Source organism: Periophthalmus magnuspinnatus, chromosome 7, assembly GCF_009829125.3.
Source record: "Periophthalmus magnuspinnatus isolate fPerMag1 chromosome 7, fPerMag1.2.pri, whole genome shotgun sequence".
NCBI classification, from domain to species: Eukaryota; Metazoa; Chordata; class Actinopteri; order Gobiiformes; family Gobiidae; genus Periophthalmus; species Periophthalmus magnuspinnatus.
This window is the reverse complement of record NC_047132.1, coordinates 6,016,321-6,035,470: the sequence shown is the minus strand read 5'-3', so window position 1 is coordinate 6,035,470 and position 19,150 is coordinate 6,016,321. Positions and strand designations below refer to the sequence as shown.

General features: G+C 38.5%; 2 protein-coding genes across 9 annotated transcripts in view; one reads left to right on the top strand and one right to left on the bottom strand.

Moving 5' to 3' along the window:
* Positions 1-14,444, bottom strand: part of LOC117373255 (ankyrin repeat and SAM domain-containing protein 1A) — a 63,290-nt gene extending 48,846 nt beyond the window's left edge. For 4 of the 8 annotated variants that reach the window (XM_055223319.1, XM_033969192.2, XM_033969193.2 and 1 more), the window contains exons 1-4: positions 13,920-14,433; positions 1,525-1,605; positions 1,240-1,396; positions 276-338 (exon numbers count right to left, since the gene is read on the bottom strand). In XM_055223319.1, coding sequence (XP_055079294.1) covers positions 276-338; positions 1,240-1,396; positions 1,525-1,605; positions 13,920-14,089 — 471 coding nt within the window. In that variant the 5' untranslated portion in view covers positions 14,090-14,433. Of the gene's footprint in view, positions 1-275; positions 339-1,239; positions 1,397-1,524; positions 1,606-13,919 lie in introns of all 8 variants that reach the window. The other 4 variants (XM_055223323.1, XM_055223325.1, XM_055223324.1 and 1 more) reach the window with 3 other exon arrangements.
* Positions 14,445-14,795: 351 nt separating this feature from the next.
* taf11 (TAF11 RNA polymerase II, TATA box binding protein (TBP)-associated factor) lies at positions 14,796-16,971 on the top strand. Its single transcript, XM_033969115.2, has 6 exons — positions 14,796-15,017; positions 15,127-15,348; positions 15,445-15,656; positions 16,315-16,402; positions 16,492-16,588; positions 16,670-16,971. Exons 2-6 carry the CDS (start codon positions 15,166-15,168, stop codon positions 16,798-16,800), a joined length of 711 nt encoding a protein of 236 aa, XP_033825006.1. The 5' UTR covers positions 14,796-15,017; positions 15,127-15,165; the 3' UTR covers positions 16,801-16,971.
* Positions 16,972-19,150: the final 2,179 nt, after the last annotated feature.

The following is a 19,150-nucleotide window of genomic DNA, read 5'->3' as shown; positions in this document are numbered from 1 at the left end:
CGCTGATGCTGTCAGGACAGTGCCAGTATAATTTGGCATCACGGTGGCAAAGTTTTTTCAAAAATCAATTATTTGTTCAAACCTCGTCTCATCCCATAACTGAAATGCTGACATGCACTTACAGTTACACGCCACATCATCTTGTTTAAGTGAATTATGAAGTATAAAGAAGTTCCCCAAAAGTGCAGCACTAAAGCACAGCAAAGCCACAGCAGCCAGAAGCAGGAGGAGCGGTGGAAAAGCATACGGTTGTTTGCATAGCACTGTGTACACACCTTGGCGTTAATATAGGGGTCAAAGGGCCCACAGCGCTTGAACTCTTTTTGCTCTACACAGCTCTGAGGAAGACACAGGCGCATGATTCGGGTTGAAAACAAGCAACAAATAAACAAATGGTGATCACAAATGGGTCAAACTAAAATGGAGGAAAAACAAGTTAATACACATGTCATGAGGAGAGAGAAACGGCACAGAAACGACACAAAATGAGTTTATGAATACATTTATGATGTCTTCCATTGTTGGATTCTAATTGGATTATTATTATTATAAGGCTCACAGGGAGTCTGTTCTGTGCAACAGGAAACAATATCAAACATGTGGTTAAAATTGTTAAAGGAGCAGGCACAAGTCTATGCAAAAGCACATCCGATTATTGATGCTAAATGTTAAAATTAGACATATCACACAATGCGGACATGCCATGCTGAGAGACTACTTGATATAATTGTATTTTTTATAAACGTGATTTTATACAATTTTACTGGAAAGCATTATAATCACATTTCACTAGTTATGTCTGAAAAATTAAAATGCAAAGTGAATGTATTTCATTTCAAAGAGAACATACAGGTCGCATAGCTTGTGATTGCAGTTCAAAAAAAGATAGTAAACAAAATGTGGTTTTGTTTCCCATTAATAGATGAGATTGTGGTGGCTATTTTTTGCTCCCTTGAGCTAAAAACAAGCTGAACATAAAATTGTTAAAACAAATTATACTTTAAACTTGTAGTATTATCATAAACATAGAAGTAACCAACTCTGTGCTGTTTATCAATAGGTAAAAAGTTATATTTATACTGAAAAAGCACTAAATACTATTATTGAAATAGAAATATGTATACAGCTTTGGATTTTAGCTTACATTGTGGATTCAAATTACTAAAACACATTTACTTTTGTCGTCTATAAACACACCTCTAAACGAATTCAAATAAAAATGGAAATAGCCAGCCAAACCTGTTCATTGAGCTTGGGGTGTGAGGGGCCCTGGTGTATTAGCATCCGTACTATCTGCTGATCTCCCTTCCAGGCGGCCAGGTGCAGCGGGTAGCAGCCCTTATTGTCGGCGATATTGGTCAAGGCCTCGTTCCTAAGCAGAGCCTCCACCACCTCGCTGTGCACAGAGATCAATACACGAGGTTGAGAAAAACCACCGTAATAAATGGATCGTCAATAGCTTTATGCTCCCGGTGGGACAGTTGACAGCGGGTCAGTTAAGTGAATGCAACAGCAGTGATTTACCTGTGTCCATTGAGAGCTGCGTGGTGCAGGGGAGTGTAGCCGGTGCTGTCAACGCAGTTCACGTTGGGGCCTCTCCAGATGCTGTAGAGGAGGAGAAAAAAAAAGCTGTTAGGTTTTATTCTGGATGCTAGGGCTGAACATTTGGGAAAAACATCCAATTGTTTTTTTCTTTAATAAGCATCACAATTTATGATTTACTAATAGGAATCATATTTTAAACATGTCCAGAACTGACAAAAAAACGGAAACACAAACTGACAAACTAATGCAAGAATCACATTTCAGAACATGTTTGTACTGATCAAAACCAGAGGGTTGGCAGTTTTTATGCAGAATAACAGGAGATTTTGTCATTTGTGAAGGAAATTATGGTGTAACTTCAAAAACTGCGACCTTTGTGATTTGCTAATTGTGTCTTTCACATCGCAATTTCAAATCGAGTGCATTTAATCTTGCTGACCTCCTGTGCGCTTTACTAGACAGGATAATGAGGTTGCACAATTTTGTAACGGGAAAAAAACATCCTAGAGCTTTTTGATTGCAACTAGATTTGTGATTTACGTTTGAAAACATAAATCAAGAATGTAGTTGCAATCAGGATTCCGTTTACACTGCACATTCAAGAGTTCAACAATCACAAGACAACTAAAATTAAACTGTTAAACCAATAAAAGAATCAGATTAATTTCAGAATATGTTGGTTGAGGTTGAAACTACAGGTTTAGCAGGTTTCCCCTGAACCACAGCGCTGGACACGGTGAGCCGTTATTTAAAACACACCTCACACAAACACAGCCGGTCCCTTTGTAAAGCTTGTGAACAGTGGGGGAGTGAGGGATTTGCTCTGATAACCATCTCTGCTTATGCCCACGCTGACCTGTCAGAGAACACCAAAACAAGATGGCAGACAAGACACTTGAATAATAAGTAATTAAGATTAATCTCATTCCTGGTGCTGGTTTAATAATATGATACTGTGTGGCCGAATTTCTTTGGGATAAGAAAGTTTCTCGAATATCTAAGCAGTATCTACAAAGGCCTAAAATATCGGGTGGGATGGCCTTACCAAATTTTAGGTATTATTATTGGGCCTCCAATATAAGACTTTTTAAATATTGGCTTCAATCTGAAACAGCCCTTATTGGATTGGTTAGTTATGGAAAAGAACTCTGTAAAACCAGTGTCCCTTGCTGCATTGTTATATTCACCCACACAATCCCCTACTAAAAAGTACTCAAGGAATCATATTGTTAAAATATCTCTTAAGATTTGGATTCAATTCAGACGTTACTTTGGTTTGCAAATTTATTCACACAATGCCCCTTTAGCAGCTAATCATTTTTTCCCTCCTTCTCTTGTTGATAAATCCTTTTTGAATTGGTCAAGTCTTGGAATACGGATTTTTAAGGATTTGTTTGTTGATAAGGTATTTGCGTCTTTTCAGCAGCTATCTCTAAAATTCTCTCTCCCAAAACAACAGTTTTTCAGATACCTGCAGGTTCGCAGTTTTGTTAATAGCAATTTCCCTTCATTTCCCAACTTACCCGAAGATTCTGCTATTGATTCTTTGCTTTTACCCACTTCTCCCTTGAAAGGGTCTATTTCGTTAGTCTATAATCAGATATCGGTTATTCGCTAAAATTCTCTTGACTCAGTGAAGGCCTTTTGGGAGGGAGATCTTGGTGAGACTCTGTCTGATGAGACGTGGTCACGAATTTTAACACGTGTACATAAGTCTTCCATATGTGCTAGGCACAGTCTTATACAGTGCAAACTTGTTTACCGAGTTTATTATACAAAATCACGCTTATCCAAAATATACCCCAATATTTCCCCAACATATGACCGGTGCCAACAATCAACGGGAAACCTTATTCATACATTTTGGCTATGTCCACGACTCTATGGTTATTGGACCGAAACTTTTTCAATAATCTCAAGTGTTATTGACAAGAAAATTCACCCAAATCCTTTGAGTGCCTTATTTGGGATTTTTGTAGGGCCACCTTCTCTTTCCAACTCCCAGAGGAACTATCTTGCTTATATGACCCTTCTTGCAAGGAGGGTAATTTTATTGAAATGGCAGTCCCCACAGCCTCCATCATTTATACAGTGGCTCAGGGATATACTCTATTTTCTTAAACTTGAGAAGATAAGATTGACACTTCACGGCTCCTCTGATAGGTTTGCACAAATATGGCATCCACTGTTCCAAATAGTACAACAAATTAACTTCCCTTCTATTCCTGATTTACCCTTTTTTTCTGGAGGTCCTTTCTTTCTTTCCTCAAATTTATCTAGCTATTTATATAATTGCTCATCGCCTATGTCATCTAGGTTAATGGGTTCTCACTTCAGTATGTATATTTACGTATATGCATATGTACGTGTATCTATGGTTGTATGTATGTATGTATATGCATGGTCTGGACGGGTAACTGCATTTTTTTTTTTTTTTTTGTCATTTGGATGGAGAATGTTAGTGTGGTGTTTTTGCGTGTGTATCATTGTGTTATAAAAGGAGATTGTGCAGAATATCTTTTTACTTTCTCACTATTTGTACATTGTACAATTTCTGTATAAGCCAAATAAACAAATTTAGAAAATAAATATATATATATATATATATATATATATATATATATATATATATATATATATATATATATATAAAACTGTATTAAATATGAAACCCAAACCGCAGCATGGGGTCAAACGAGGAGTCAAAAGTAAACCAGGACAACTTCACTTCTTGCTTTTCATTGTATAAGAAAATGTAAGATACTGCTAAATTTCAACTAATAGCAGTGGGTGAATACCTTAGCATCCTAATAATAATGATATCCAGCCAATATTCTGTCAATAAATGTTTTTGTTAAAGTTCAAGCACCAAACAAATGTCAAAACACTGTTAATATATCCACACTTGTGCAGACGTATCATTTATTTGACATGAGGCTCTTTCCTTTTTTCCCTTTTTTACGTTTGATCAGCTACTTTTGCTTAATCATCAAAACAACCGTCGTAATATTACCAATAATCTGAAATATGACCCAGCGTTCACCTTGAAATTCAACTCTTTCAGGCTTTTACCACGTAGACAAACATTGGATTAATACTAGTTGAAAGCAGAATATTTAACAACCGCACTATAAAAGCATTCACCCAAATACATTCAGACAGACACAGGACAGACTCGGAGTGGTATAAAACGAGGTACAGGACCCAGCGTTACTCAAGAGCACTTCTCAGCCCAGTCAAGCTGTCGAGCTGATGTTTAACACTGACAATCCTTCAGGTTTGAACTACAACAACAAGACGGTGGCAAGAAGAGCAGGAGGAAATGGATGCCAGCTTTTATACTGAGTGCCGTCCAGAATCAGGTTGCAGTAGTTTCCATTTTGGCAAAGCATCATCGTATGTGTCAAAGAGGAGAGATGGAGGGAGGGGGTGAGAGAAGATGGAGCAGCTAAAAGATGTTGAGATGTGAAACGGCTTAGCACAGTGTAAATAAATCATGCTTAGGAAATCCCAGCACTGGTGAACCAAATCTAAAGGAGGATTTTATACAGGAGTGAATGGAGGCTAGCGTAAATGAAAGACAATTTTTGGTAAATGCTTCATCAAACGTATTTATTTTGCACGCAATATGAAGGCATGTCGTTGAAAGAAAGGGTGTTATATAAGCAACAGCCAGATGTGTGTCATTTTGGCTAATATAGTAATAGAATATGACTGAATAAGATAAGATACAAGACTGAATCCACAAGAACGAGACATTCATTTCACATAATTTTAAAATGTTGATAATTCTATTCATACTTGAACATATATCATTAGTTATTTTTATTTATTTATCTATGAATCATCTTAAAAGGTCTTGTACTACGCAAAATTGACTCTTGTGAGCTTTAAGCCATGTCAGAAAGTTGTTATCTCATCATTAATAATTAACTTTTACTTAAAGGGCCCATTTTACTTTGTATAATGATGTATGTTATAATGTTGTTACCTCTGCAAAAACAGACCTGGAGTTGTGTTTTTTTTCATTCACACATGTTTGAGTAACTCTTTATTATTGGTCTGTCTACATCTCCAAACCTCAAAATGTTCTATTCCTATTTGTTCTACCTAGGATTTGTGTTTTAAACATGTGTAAATGAAACAAAACACAACTCCAGGTTTGTTTTTGATGAAGAACATTGCAACATAGATTAAAAAAAAACGACATAAAAGTGAATTATTATTGCCAAAAATACAGTTGTTTCTCATCCAAGTTTAGCATTTGTATCTTGAGAATTTGCGTGGTACAGATCTTGTCCCATCTTTAACATTTAATTTGAGACCATTAAAAGCAATTCACAAACATCAGATGATGTAGTGAATTGACGTGAAGTATCATTTGGAGTTGCATCTGAAGAAAACAATCAACCTCTATAGCAGCATGTCTATATAGTGTGATGACTGAAGGTGAAGCCGCAGACAGAAACTCCACTGACATTGCACACATTCTTGGTGCTGTGTTTTGAAATAGTCGTTGGTGTTTGCGTCCCTCCACATCCATCTCCCATAAAGAGTGTGAGAGGAGCAGCCTACAATTACACAGTCAGAGGCGTCGCATTAAACGAGTGTCTCACAGAGCTCCATGGACAACACGACAATGGAGCTGACAACGGGCAGGACCCAAGCAGACCGCGCAGACGCAGGCTATTCTCAAAGTGGACTCTCATTTTAGCCGGGCTGCAGTAAATAAAGACACATCAAAAGCAGGGCGTTCAGACAGGAAGTTCAGCAATGGGAAAATGTAGGAGGAAATGCTTAGGATTGATAAATGTGAGTTTGCAAAGAGAAAAATGTGAAAGTGACAATTAGAGTGGCTCCAGCGCCTCACAGGGTTGGACCAGGGCTGCAAGAGTAATCACAAACAAACTCAGAAAATGAATGGACGCAATTAGAAAATCCCAAAGGCTGCAATTTTTCAAGTACAACCATTTCCTCATCAAATGACTAAATTATTATGTCTTATTCTGCATAAAATGGCCACCCCTGTAGTTTAGATCTGTACAAACATGTTCTGAAATGTGATTCTTGAATTAGTTTGACAATTGCAAAGTCACAATGCTTCCTTGAAAATATTGCAATTAGTGTATTTTCCGGACTATAAGTCGCACTTTTTTCATAGTTTGTCCGGGGGTGCCACTTATACTCAGATGCAACTTATATGTGAAATTATTCAAGTATAGAATTTCATATCTTGGATTTAGTTAGCGTGCTGTACTGCTATTCAGCCTGTTGCTCTCTATTTTATTGTCATTATTATAACTTGCCTTTAAAGATAAAATGTCTGTTCTTGGTCTCAGATTTTGTAAAAGAAATTTCCCCAAAAATGAGACTTATAGTCCAGTGCGACTTATATGTTTTTTTCTTCATTATTATGCATTTTTCGCTGATGCGACTTATACTCCAGAGCGACATATAGTCCAGAAAATACGGTACACATTTTTATCAAAGCCTTTCTCTGGACAGGGCTGGGCGATGGTGATACAAATCAAATCTCATTTCTGTGGCAATATGCCATTTTGATGAAATTGTCATATAATCTCTTGAATCCAACCCATATGATAAAACTCATATGATAAGATTTTTTTTTCCCACTTACTCGTCCTTTTGGAGAGTGACAGGTGCATTTAATCTATTGTAACCTTTCACAAGAAACATAACTTTAGTTACCTCTTCAAGGCTATATAAAGATAGTAAGTGTGCAAGAATCATGATAAAAATCTAAACTGTACTCTGGCTTCAAGAAAATAATCATATTAAATTTTTGGCATATCACCCACCCCTTTTGGACAGCATCTTGCAGATAAAAGCTTAGACCTCTCTGTGCTGCCCCAGATTCACAGTTATGCAACAGAGAGCAGCAACAGCCCATAAACAAATTAACATTAACAGAAGTGCAGAGCCTCAGTCAGGCACATCCGATCACCACGGAGCAAAGGAAATGCAGGCAATTGCAGAAGACGTATAAATAACAACTGTGATGTATTGTAGTGATTGCCGTGATCAAGCAATTCTGTTCGGGGGCCACAACACAGAGCAAAGCAAAGGCCAAGATGTTATGAATCATATGGTATACATTTATGATGCCTCTGCACATACACAGGGTTGACCAGTGCCCTTTATCACTGTGGTGTTGCCCCTAAATTGGGCGTGATCCTTGTGTGAGTGGGTGTCAGGTCGTCCTCTCAGCTCTTTGGCAGCATGGCACCAAGGGGCATGAGTCAGACTTCATCCTCTTATTCTCCACAGCCCTGCGGCAGGCGCAGCTTAGGGTCTGCGGCGGGCAGGGGAACCGTGGATTTAGTTTGAGAGAGGGCACATTCATGTGAACGGACGGAGGAATGCCTATTTGAAAGACTGTGCTAATCCTTAATTTCCCTGAGGGAATATCAGGGGATGAAGATGAAGTTTGAAAGAGATTCTGGAGGGCTATAATCACACAAAGCATGGCCTGGGAGAAAGGGACAGGGAACAACCGTCTTTTATCGTTGTAACATTTAGATGAATGTTTCTAAAATATCAGTATTATTACAAAGTATAAGTTGTATTTGGTTAAAAAGGTTTGTACATACCTTAGACAAAACTTGTTTTTAGTTAAAACATCACACCTTTACACATAAAGGCTTGTCTGACAGCAGTATTTCTATGGTAGCTGTTTGACCATTAGACCGCATGCTTGTGAGTAAAACCCTGTGTATTTGTGCCAGAGGAGGCTCCAGGTGCAGAGCCGGTGTCATATAAAGAGATTCAGCAGCGGTGCGCTGGAGCTGTGTCCACTCTGAGGATTAGACATGTCCAGGGCACTGTGCCCAGCTCAGACTGGCACACGTCAGGCACAGGACACAGTCATTCTAATGGACAAAACTGAGCAACAACCGCTCTGCTGCAAAGACCAGAGCAGGAACTTGTCCTCCCAGACAGAGGAAGTGCTAAGTAAAGGAACGCAAATTCAAACAGTTTACAGTAATGAAACAGGCCAAACTGAGAAACACAAGATGGTCCAGTTTGGTTAGAAAAACTAAAGAGGCTTTCCCCATTCTTCACAAGAGAGCGTAGCAGCCATGTAATCGTGAATTTGCCAGTCACTTTGCTTAGTCAGGCTACAGCAGCAGACCAAGTATAGTTTTTCCCTCACAGAGCTGGGCAGGCTGGTATTTTATATGATGATTGAGCTGATCTGTTTCCTGTGCAGGCCTGCTGGGGCTCGGCAGTGTGTTTGTCATTTAGGAGAGTAGTGAGGCCCAGCAGGTGGTCTCCAGACACAGTGAGAGCGACGCCAGCACAAAGCAAAAGCATGCACACATCTGTACAAGTGACCACCTCAGCAGTGAAAGCAGGAGAGTGGATTTGGTCAGACTAAACCCAAAACATTTAAGCTTTTAGAAAATCAGCTATAATGACATTGGGAGGGGGCAGTCCAGAGGGGGGAGATCCGTCGGGTGGGGCCCAGGCCTTTAGTTGTGGGATGGTTTTGTAAAGAAAGAGCTCCAAACAGACTCCACAGGGGAGCAGCACCTCAGCAGCCTCAGCTCCATTTGTCCCTTTGTTATTCTAAGACAGAAGAGGCACAACAGACACAAACAACTCACACTACACACTTCACTTAGGTTTGTTTACGGACCCTGATAATGCTACTCAAAATCATATTTGCAGCTAAATCCAATGTTAGGAAAGTGTACAGAAATTGTAATTATGCTAATTGCTAAGCCTAACCTCTTACTTACAAGCAAGCAGGTTTAATTCTCAGCTCAGAAAAAAAAAAAGCTCAACATTAGTTGTTCACTACTTTGGCTATAGGGGAGTGTTCTGGTGCAATGAGGAACTGTAATTGTATTTAATTCAATTCAGGGCTTCTTGGTTTTGTCTTGGTTTGGTTGGGATTGTATTAAATATAGTGCCTTTGGTGATGTTGAATTCAATTGTACTTTAAAAAATTTCTGAGGCTGTACTCATTCCTTTATATTCCTGTCAAATAAACCTGCCACACTAATTATTTAGCATTCAAGTCAGAGATGGAATAATATTATTAGGAGTACCGTGTCTATCGTCTGGGCCTTTACTTTGGGGCTTTGGTGAAATGGGATTTTTTTTTCTCATTTTTTGTACAGTAAGATTTGAGAAAATCTGGTATGTTTCATGACTCATAGAAAAACGCCCAATACTCAATACCTGTTGACAGCCTTTATCAAATAACAAGCGAAAAATGCAGACTGTATAGTTGAACATTGATAGACGAAGCATTAGTCAGCGTGAATGACCCTGCTGCGTACACATATGTGGAATTCATCACTCAATCTGAGAGCCGCTCTGCCTGCTGTCTACGGCTCCACTAACACATGTCAAAAACATTGTGCACAGAGCAAAACATCACAAATTCAGATGCTCGAGGAATGCTAACATGACGGTGTTAGATTTCCCAGCTTCCCCTGCTCTCTTCCCTACGACAGGTCAAAGGTCAACTGTTAAACACCAGTGCCTCTGGTTTTCACTTCAGCTCAGGTGCCAGGTGCGGAAAAATGCAAGGAATTCCATCTAGGCCCTAAACTGTTATTATTCAGACTGGAGGAATATCTTCTGCAAACAGTGTTATACAATGGAAGCTACACTGATATTACACTGAATCTACATTGAAACAAGAAATGTGAGTTACTTGTTGCAAAATATGGCATTTGAATAACATATTATTATTAACTTTGAACAACGCCTCAACCAACAAACGGAGAGAAAACTGGTTCACTCACTGGTGACAGAATGAGAAGTTTAGAAGAAGGACCTATTTTTGAGAAGTAAATTAAAATAAATAAAATAAAAATAAAAATCTAATATTAGATGATGGCCATGTCTTTATTTCTGCCTACAGCAAAACAAACATTTAATATGCTGTGCTGGTGGTGCCGTTCAACCAAAAAAACCTTTTATTTAAAAAAGTAAAAACTAATTAATAGCCTTAAGACACCCTCAGACAAGACATACAAAGTCTATCATAAAAAACAAATAAAAAAAACTAATAATCACAATTTCCTAAAGCTCTATACATTCACAGCTGCATGTTTTTATCATCAGGGCTACTGTTATACTCTCAAACTACTCAAACTATGGTTCCTCCTGACAAAGACAAACAAAATAGCTGAGAATGTGGGAGAGGAGTCATCCATCTAAGCTCCCAGTGCGTCTGTCCAGAGCTCCATGCATTCCTCTGTTAATTTTCCCTCAGTGAACCAGCCGCACTGTCCCTGCTCCTCTGGCCCCACCTCCGGAACAACCACATCTGCATCTGCTTGGAGAAACCAACAACCGGAAGTACTGAAACTCCCCATTGGCAATACCAGGACTGGAGGCATCAGAGGTGGGATAGAAAAAATGTACTCTGTTATGTACTGTTACTGCAGTGCAGAACTCTAAATTACTAATAAAAAAAACCAAACTATGGGCCTACATAAATATTACGAAAATACATAATTCTGTCCAAGGACTGTCCAGAACATCTGCTTAGTTAATGTTTTTGCTGCCATGAGACTGACAAATCATACGAACTGCAAATTCTGGTATTCCCAACTCCATTATTAAAAATGAGGAATACCATTTTTGGTAAGGTGCATGAAACAATAAATCCTCAAAATCTTCTCATTAATAAAGCATAGAGATTTAACTTGAGTAGCCAGAGTAGATATTGTGGATTATACAACTACTACAACTGCTATTACTTGAAAAAATAAAATAAAATAAAATAAAATAAAATAAAATAAAATAAAATAAAATAAAATAAAATAAAATAAAATAAAATAAAATAAAATAAAATAAAATAAAATAAAATAAAATAAAATAAAATAAAATAAAATAAAATAAAATAAAAAAATAAAATAAAATAAAATAAAATAAAATAAAAAATATATATAAAGAAATAAATGTACTCAAATAAATGTAACTGAGTAGACATAACTTATTATTTCCTCCCCACTTCTGGTTAAATGAAAGTACAGTATGCAAAACCCAGACCAACTGTGTAAACAACAACAATGCAGTATGGGTGTGACAACTGTAGCTGACCCTGTGTGGGTTTGACCGTGACCGCTCGGAGGGGTCCAGGCCCTGCCCAACTCATTGAAGTGCTAATGGAGAGCTGTGTAGCAAATGTTTAGGGGCGGCTGTGGTGTTAAACAAGTCGGGGTCAGTCCCATGTGTCCCTCGGCAACCACTGCACAAGCATCCTCCTGGGAATGCTGGCATTCCATGGAGCAGAGCTGGTTACAAAAACACCACAAGTTCTGACAAGCAGCCCATTCCTGAGCAACAACACAAAAAAAGTATATCAGACAGTACTCCTACACCACCCGAGACAATCAAATAGATTAGTGTTTTAATGCAGGATAATGAGGGAGGGCTTTGTGCATTCTGGAAAACAGCTTAAATCTGTCAACTCTCAAGGGTTTCATTAATACAAAAATGTATAGTTTTGGGGTGTGACATTTGATTCTGCAGACACAAATCACAGATATGGGGCCAGTGTTGTTTTGTTTGTGCCTCCTGGTAATATGGCAAATGAGATATTCAATTTTTACTCCATGTCAGTTCAGTCAATGGTATAAAAAAGACCCAAGCATATCATTGACGATTAGAAATGACTGAATCTCGTCAATTACAACTAATCATACTAATTTTAATTGCACCCTAGGACTGGAAACACCAGAACTGCCTTGTCTAGTTTAGGTATCCAGCATGTTACAATGTTATAGTATGTTATGTCACAATTCAGCATAGGTCCAGTCATGATGAGATTGTATCAGTTCGAATTCAATAATATCATCTTGTCTTGGGCATAACAATGTATTATTAAACAAAGAACGAGTAAGAATGTGAGAGAAAATTTTTCCCACAAAACCAATCTTCCCTGACAGGATTAAAACATAACTGCAAACACTGGATGAAAACTGTTATTGGTATCAACATACAGCAGTCAACAAAGTCTGTGGAGCCATGAGATGAACCCACCAAGATCTAGATTTTCAGATTTGCAAAATATAACAAAACAACCTTGCGACATCGTCCTTACTTTGGTATTCAAGTGAAAACGCTTGTTGACCGCGTTACTAATTAATTTATTTCCTTAAAGCTTAAACAATGATTCTACTGAGCTGCCATTACCAAACACTGATTGCTTAAGTCAGAATAGATGACACAATGGGCCTGTCAGTCCAACAGATCTGCAGCAATAGATGAGACAAACCGTGACTGCATGACATTACTGAATTGGATTTCCGATTAGGAAGGTTTAATGTAATTATCTTGAGTACATTGGGCAGACTGAACTAAGTAACACACAGTGATGGTTGAATGCTTCACCTCCGGGCATCACAGCGACTGTTCTTCAAGATGGAGGTGGTTTGAGAGCGGTTCCCATGGGAGCAATAATCTGTCTTGATTGACAGTCAGTGCATCTGCATGTGATCAGTATTAAAATCAGGCTAGGGAAAGCAACATGCATTAATCATATGCCCTTGTTGGCTATAACTTGACAATGACTATGTAAAGTATAAAGCTGTTTTGAAGCACTGGCCATACTTAATATAGGATTCATTTTTAAGAAGCTTGCAGACAGATGCAGTGGTGCTGAGCTAATAGTAGATCTTATAAATCGTAGAGATAGTATCAAAAAGGCAGAAGAAACCCAGGCTTTATCATGTTAATGTAATGTTTGTAGAAAATACTACCCTGGTTCCTCCAGGGACTTAATGTCCATTAAGTCAATAATTCAAAATTTAAAAAGGTATTACAAAGTAGTATTACAAATATTACTGACAGCTTGCTATGACATCCATAAACTATTTAAAAATACTATATTCTTAACCTTAATTTTCTTTGTTGTCTGTGTGAAAAGCTCACCTGACAGGTCAACAATATGAACCAGTTAAGGCGTTTTTTGGGTCAGTATGAAAGCTGAAACTACTGAGCAAACCACAGCACCTTTGGATGTGGTGTGCAATTGTACAAGCATAATAAACACAACCAATGGGCCTATTTAACCAAGTCATAGTCTAAATGACTTGGATAGTGGACACACTGGCTGTATCCCCATTGAATTCTTGCATAGACTGACTATTTACGGTTACCTGGACTACATAAGGGGCTTATGAGACATCACAGGACCAAGGTACTTTATGCAACTCATGGCTGGAGAAGCTAACAAAGACGCAGCACTACCCTGGACAGTGTCACGCCAGAGACGCACAAGCTTTACGCAAACCAAAACGTAAACCTACAAGTAACACTCAAATCTATGCCTTCTTGTCTATTCCCCAGCATCCCTTTCTTCCATATTTCCCAATGTGGAGCCTTACCTAAGCAGACTGGAGAGCGTGTGAGAAGAGGTGCCGCTGTTGCCGCTTCCCCCGGTGCCAGAGGATCCACCGCTAGCGCCAGCAGACTGCCTCTTCCCCGATAAAAGCTTCTCCACGGCGGCCAGATTTCCCGTGCGAGCCGCTTCGAGTAGCTCCTGCTCCTTCCCCATCGCGGATCTCAGACAAAATCAGAGAAAGGCGCGGGGAAGAGACAGGGAGAAGGGCTTTAGGCTGTGGTTAGTGAAATTCTTGTATGATTCCCGTTTTCTCGCTGCGTCCTCGATTGTACCAAAAGGAAAAAAGCGCCTTCTCCACCGCTCTATCTGCCGCCTGTACCAATCCACGGCGCCGCTAGTATCCACAAGAGAAAAGTTTCGTACGGCAGTCGGCAGCCCAGTACCATGGACGAACAAACTTCCTCTGACCAGTCCCCCGATATTGGTCCGTCACTTCCTTGAAACTACCCTTTCTTTCTGCATCTCCAACGCGAAACCCCACCGCGCTCACACCGTGCTCTCCTCCCCCGCCCGGGCGCTTTCATGGGGAAAGGTGGTGGAGGCGACTGGGTTGATTTGGGGAATTTGGTTTATGGGTTTTGGGTCTTAGAGTTAAAACAGTTTTTCGATCCTTCATTGTAAAAAAAAAAAAAAAATAGTAACATTTTTGGTATCAAACCGCAGTTTCACTCCCAAAATAGCACATTTAAAGACAGTTATTTTTATGTATTTATCTTTATAAATTAATTTTTATTTTATTACAGCGTTCATATTTTATAACCAATCACTTTTATGGCAAAAAAATAAAAGATAAAGACAATAAAATAATTTGACTTTGTCTTGACTCTGTCAATAAAGTTATTTTAAAACCGGAAGCGGAAGTAAACACAAGAAGAAAACAAAAGAAAAAAAAAAGCCGTGGTCAAGTTTGCTTCGAAAATCATTACATTCGCTTTATTTGTGATTATAGCATGAGACCACGAGTTTATAATGTTTTAGGCGAGTTTAACGTGTAAACTATTTCATAGCTTACATGTGTCTTTTGAATCTAGTGAATTTATTTCTCTTAACTAGCTGTTGCCAGCATCAGGCTACACACAAGGTAAGTCCTGATTGGATTGAAGTACTATGCCGTATGGATAGTTGTTTAGTTCGATAATAACGTGTCAAAATATACGTATTTCACATTTTTGTCGTCTAATCCATTTCAGGGTACAGTGTGACAAGTAATTTTGTGGGCTTTGTCAATAATGGCAGACCCAGCAAGAATAAAACCGGAGGAGACTACCGAAAAGATATCTAACTCCACACTCAAGGAAGAGGAACATCCAAAGTCAGATTATCAGCAAGAAAACATTCCAGAAGTATCCAAACCTGCTGAAGAGATTAAAGAGTTGCCTTCTACAGAGCCATCTAAATCAAGTGGCAAACCTGTATGTGCTTTTCCCTTAAATGTAATGTTTATGTGATATTTATGCCATAGATATTTGGATAAATCTATGTTTTACCTTGTGAACATTGCTCTCAAGGAATCAGCAGCTGCTACTGAAGATGAGGACGAGAGCACCTCTGGTCAGCCTTCCTCTAAAAGACTTAAGATAGAGCCAGGCCCTGCTCCTGGCCCTTCTACAGGCCCTGCTCCTGGTCCAGCAACGGGCTCAGCTCCAGGCACTGCTCCAGGCCCAGACAAAAAGAAGGAGAAGCGCCACAAAGTAGACGAGGATGAGATTCAGAAGATGCAGTAAGTTTTCCAGGTTATAATTGAGTGACTTGCAAGGACTACCCCACAATAAAGATAAGAGAAACCTTTATTTGTCCCCCAGTGGGGAAATTACAGTGTAAAAAGTTAAGAACAGCAGGAAAATGGGAACATTCAATCAAAAGCAAAATTAATTTTGCTATAAAAATGTACAATAGACAACACAAAACTGTGTCAGCCGAATAAGTGGCTCTGACTGTGGTTATGAACAGTTAAGCATATGGAAAAGAATAAATAGCAGGTTATGTGACTTTTAAAACTTTATAGTATAATTAGCTGGATCTTTGATTGCATATTCCTGTTTACCTCCATCAATAATATGCAATGAAGATATTGATTGATTGATAATAAATTTATTGATTGATTGATAATATGGGCTTTGTCTCAGGTGGCTGGCCCAGTCCATGCAGAATCCCCGACTGGAGATGTCTTAAGACAAACAAGAGTGATGGGGTGGGAGAGAGGGGTTGAGATTGCAGAGACGAGACAAACTGTGTTGATGTGGTAGCTCATTATAAATGGGGTTCCTGGGTAATTAGAGGTGAGCTGTGGTTCACTGAAGAGGAGGAGGAGGATGCTGAGGCATCGAAGCAATCATATTAACAAAAATATTTACTATTAAACATGGGTTTTGTGTTAGGGTTTTGGTTTCATCCTTTTCTGAGGAGCAGCTGAATCGCTATGAAATGTACAGACGATCTGCCTTCCCTAAAGCTGCCATTAAGAGGGTAAGACTTCAGAGTTCAATTTAAATCTTCCTGTGTTCTTGTTTCCTAATGTAATAAAAGTAACCAAGCTTCTCTGTGTTCATGTTCAGCTGATTCAATCCATAACAGGATCATCTGTATCCCAGAATGTTGTCATTGCCATGTCCGGTATAGCAAAGGTTTTTGCTGGGGAAATTGTTGAAGAAGGTCAGTGGTAAACATAATGGAACAGCATGTGAAAAATAATTGACATCAATGTGTGAATAATTTTATGGTTTTGTCTCGCAGCTTTAGACGTCTGTGAGAAGTGGGGGGACACACCACCACTCCAGCCCAAACACATGAGGGAGGCAGTGAGGAGGTTGAAAAGTCGTGAACAGATTCCAAACACAAAGCATAAACATATTATTTTTCATTGATTAAAAAAAAAAAAATACAATGTTTGTGTGTAATAGTGTTTATTCACTGTTTTATTATGATTAAAAGTATTCTAAGATTCATCAATTCTTGGAAAAATGTTTTCACATATTGCTGAAATGTGTTTTAAGTATAAATAATATGACAACAGAACAATAAAAACTCACAGCTGTACAGTTTTTTTCCATGTTTTTTTTTTAAATACATGTGTATACATAGATTTTATATATATATATATATATATATATATATATATATACACACACACACACACACACAATTGTTGGTACCCGTCGGTTAATGAAAGAAAAACAGTGGGCCTATATATGGAGCTACAGGTCATCACTGCTGTTTGGTGACCGTGTGTACCACACTCAACATGGACCAGAGGAAACAAAAGAAATAGTTGTCTCAGGAGATTAGCAAGAAAATTATAGACAACCATGTTAAAGGTAAATGCTATAAGACCATCTTCAAGCAGCTGTATGTTCCTGTGACTACAGTTGCACATATTATTCAGAAATGTAAGCTCCATGGGACTGTGGCCAACCTCCCTGGATGTGGCCACAGGAGGAAAATTGATGACAAATCAAAGAGACAAATAATACAAATGATAAAAGAGCCAAGAAAAACTTCTAAAGAGATTAAAGGTGAACTTCAAGCTCAAGGAACATCAGTGTCAGATCACACCATCTGTTGTTTGAGCCAAAGTGGACTTCATGGGAGACAACCAAGGAGGACACCATTGTTGAAAAGAAATCATAAAGCCAGATTGGAATTTGCCAAACTACACGTTGACAAGCCACAAAGGTTCTGGGAGAATGTCCTATGGACAGATGAGACAAAAATGGAACTTTTTGCCATGGCACATCAGCTCTATGTTCAGATGGAAAAATGAAGCATATCAAGGAAAGAACACTGTCCCTACTGTGAAACATGGAGGAGGCTCTGTTATGTTCTGGGGCTGCTTTGCTGCATCTGACACAGGGTGTCTTGAATCTGTGCAGGGTACAATGAAATCTCAAGACTGTCAAGGGATTCTAGAGAGAAATGTGCTGGCCAGTGTCAGAAAGCTTGGTCTCAGTTGCAGGTTATGAGTCTTGCAACAGAACACACAGCTAAAAACACCCAAGAATGGCTAAGAGGAAAACACTGGACTATTCTAAAGTGGCCTTCTATGAGCCCTGACCTAAATCCTATTGAGCATCTATGGAAGGAGCTGAAACATGCCGTCTGGAAAAGGCACCCTTCAAACCTGATACAACTGGAGCAGTTTGCTCATGAGGAGTGGGCCAAAATACCTGCTGAGAGGTGCAGACGTCTCATTGACAGTTACAGGAATCCTTTGATTGCAGTGATTGCCTCAAAAGGTTGTGCAACAAAATATTAAGTTAAGGGTACCATCATTTTTGTCCAGGCCTGTTTCATGAGTTTATTTATTTTTTTAAGTATTTCTGTTGAAGCATGGTTGAAAAGCAATGTCAGACTTTCATTGGTTAAATTTCATAGAATTTTTTTATTACTTTTGTCAGATTCAAGTTATTTCTGTGCCCATTTTGAGTTTTTCTTTCATTAACCCAAAGTGTACCAACAATGTTGTATTTGTGTGTGTGTGTGTGTGTGTGTATGTATATATATGTGTATATATATATGCGCTCAAGTTAACTTCAGTAAGTTATAAGAAACCATTACCAAGTTAAATACCAACAAAAAGGTTTTTTTTTCAACATATTTATTTTATCCTCAAAGAAATTTCACATAGTACCTTTTGGTTCACAGAACCAATCATCTGCTGTTTTTCTCACATAAAATAAAGCAAACGTAAAACCCACACATAACTGTTAAAATACTGTCCACACGGTCTGTGACATTTGCATCAAATATGAAGGTTCACAATAGTTTACTGCATTTTTTTGTGCAAAATCTTGTGAATTAACCACACAAGTGCAAAAACCCACAAGTCATTATCTTACACAATACAGTTCAGTTAGTGCATCTTCTCCTTAGTGGCAAGTTCGCTTTTCCTATGACATTTTGCACTTTTGATTGTGTGTTAACATGTAAAAACCTGGCCTGCTTTAGCGTGCAAAGGAAGTCTAAAGCACCAGTTTGTTAAAATAAATGGGGAATGCATGTAATATTTCAACTAGTAGTAGGTAGCTACATGTTAAATCCAGCATAGAACTCACATTGTATCTGTATTATTTGAAAGTACAAAATGTATTATTATTATTTGGCAATAATTAACTGGAAATTACATAGGAAAAACAAAAGAAAACTCTGGGGGAAAAAGATTTAGTGGCATCATTATAAGATTTAGCATCTAGGAACAAACTATACTATTTTTGATAA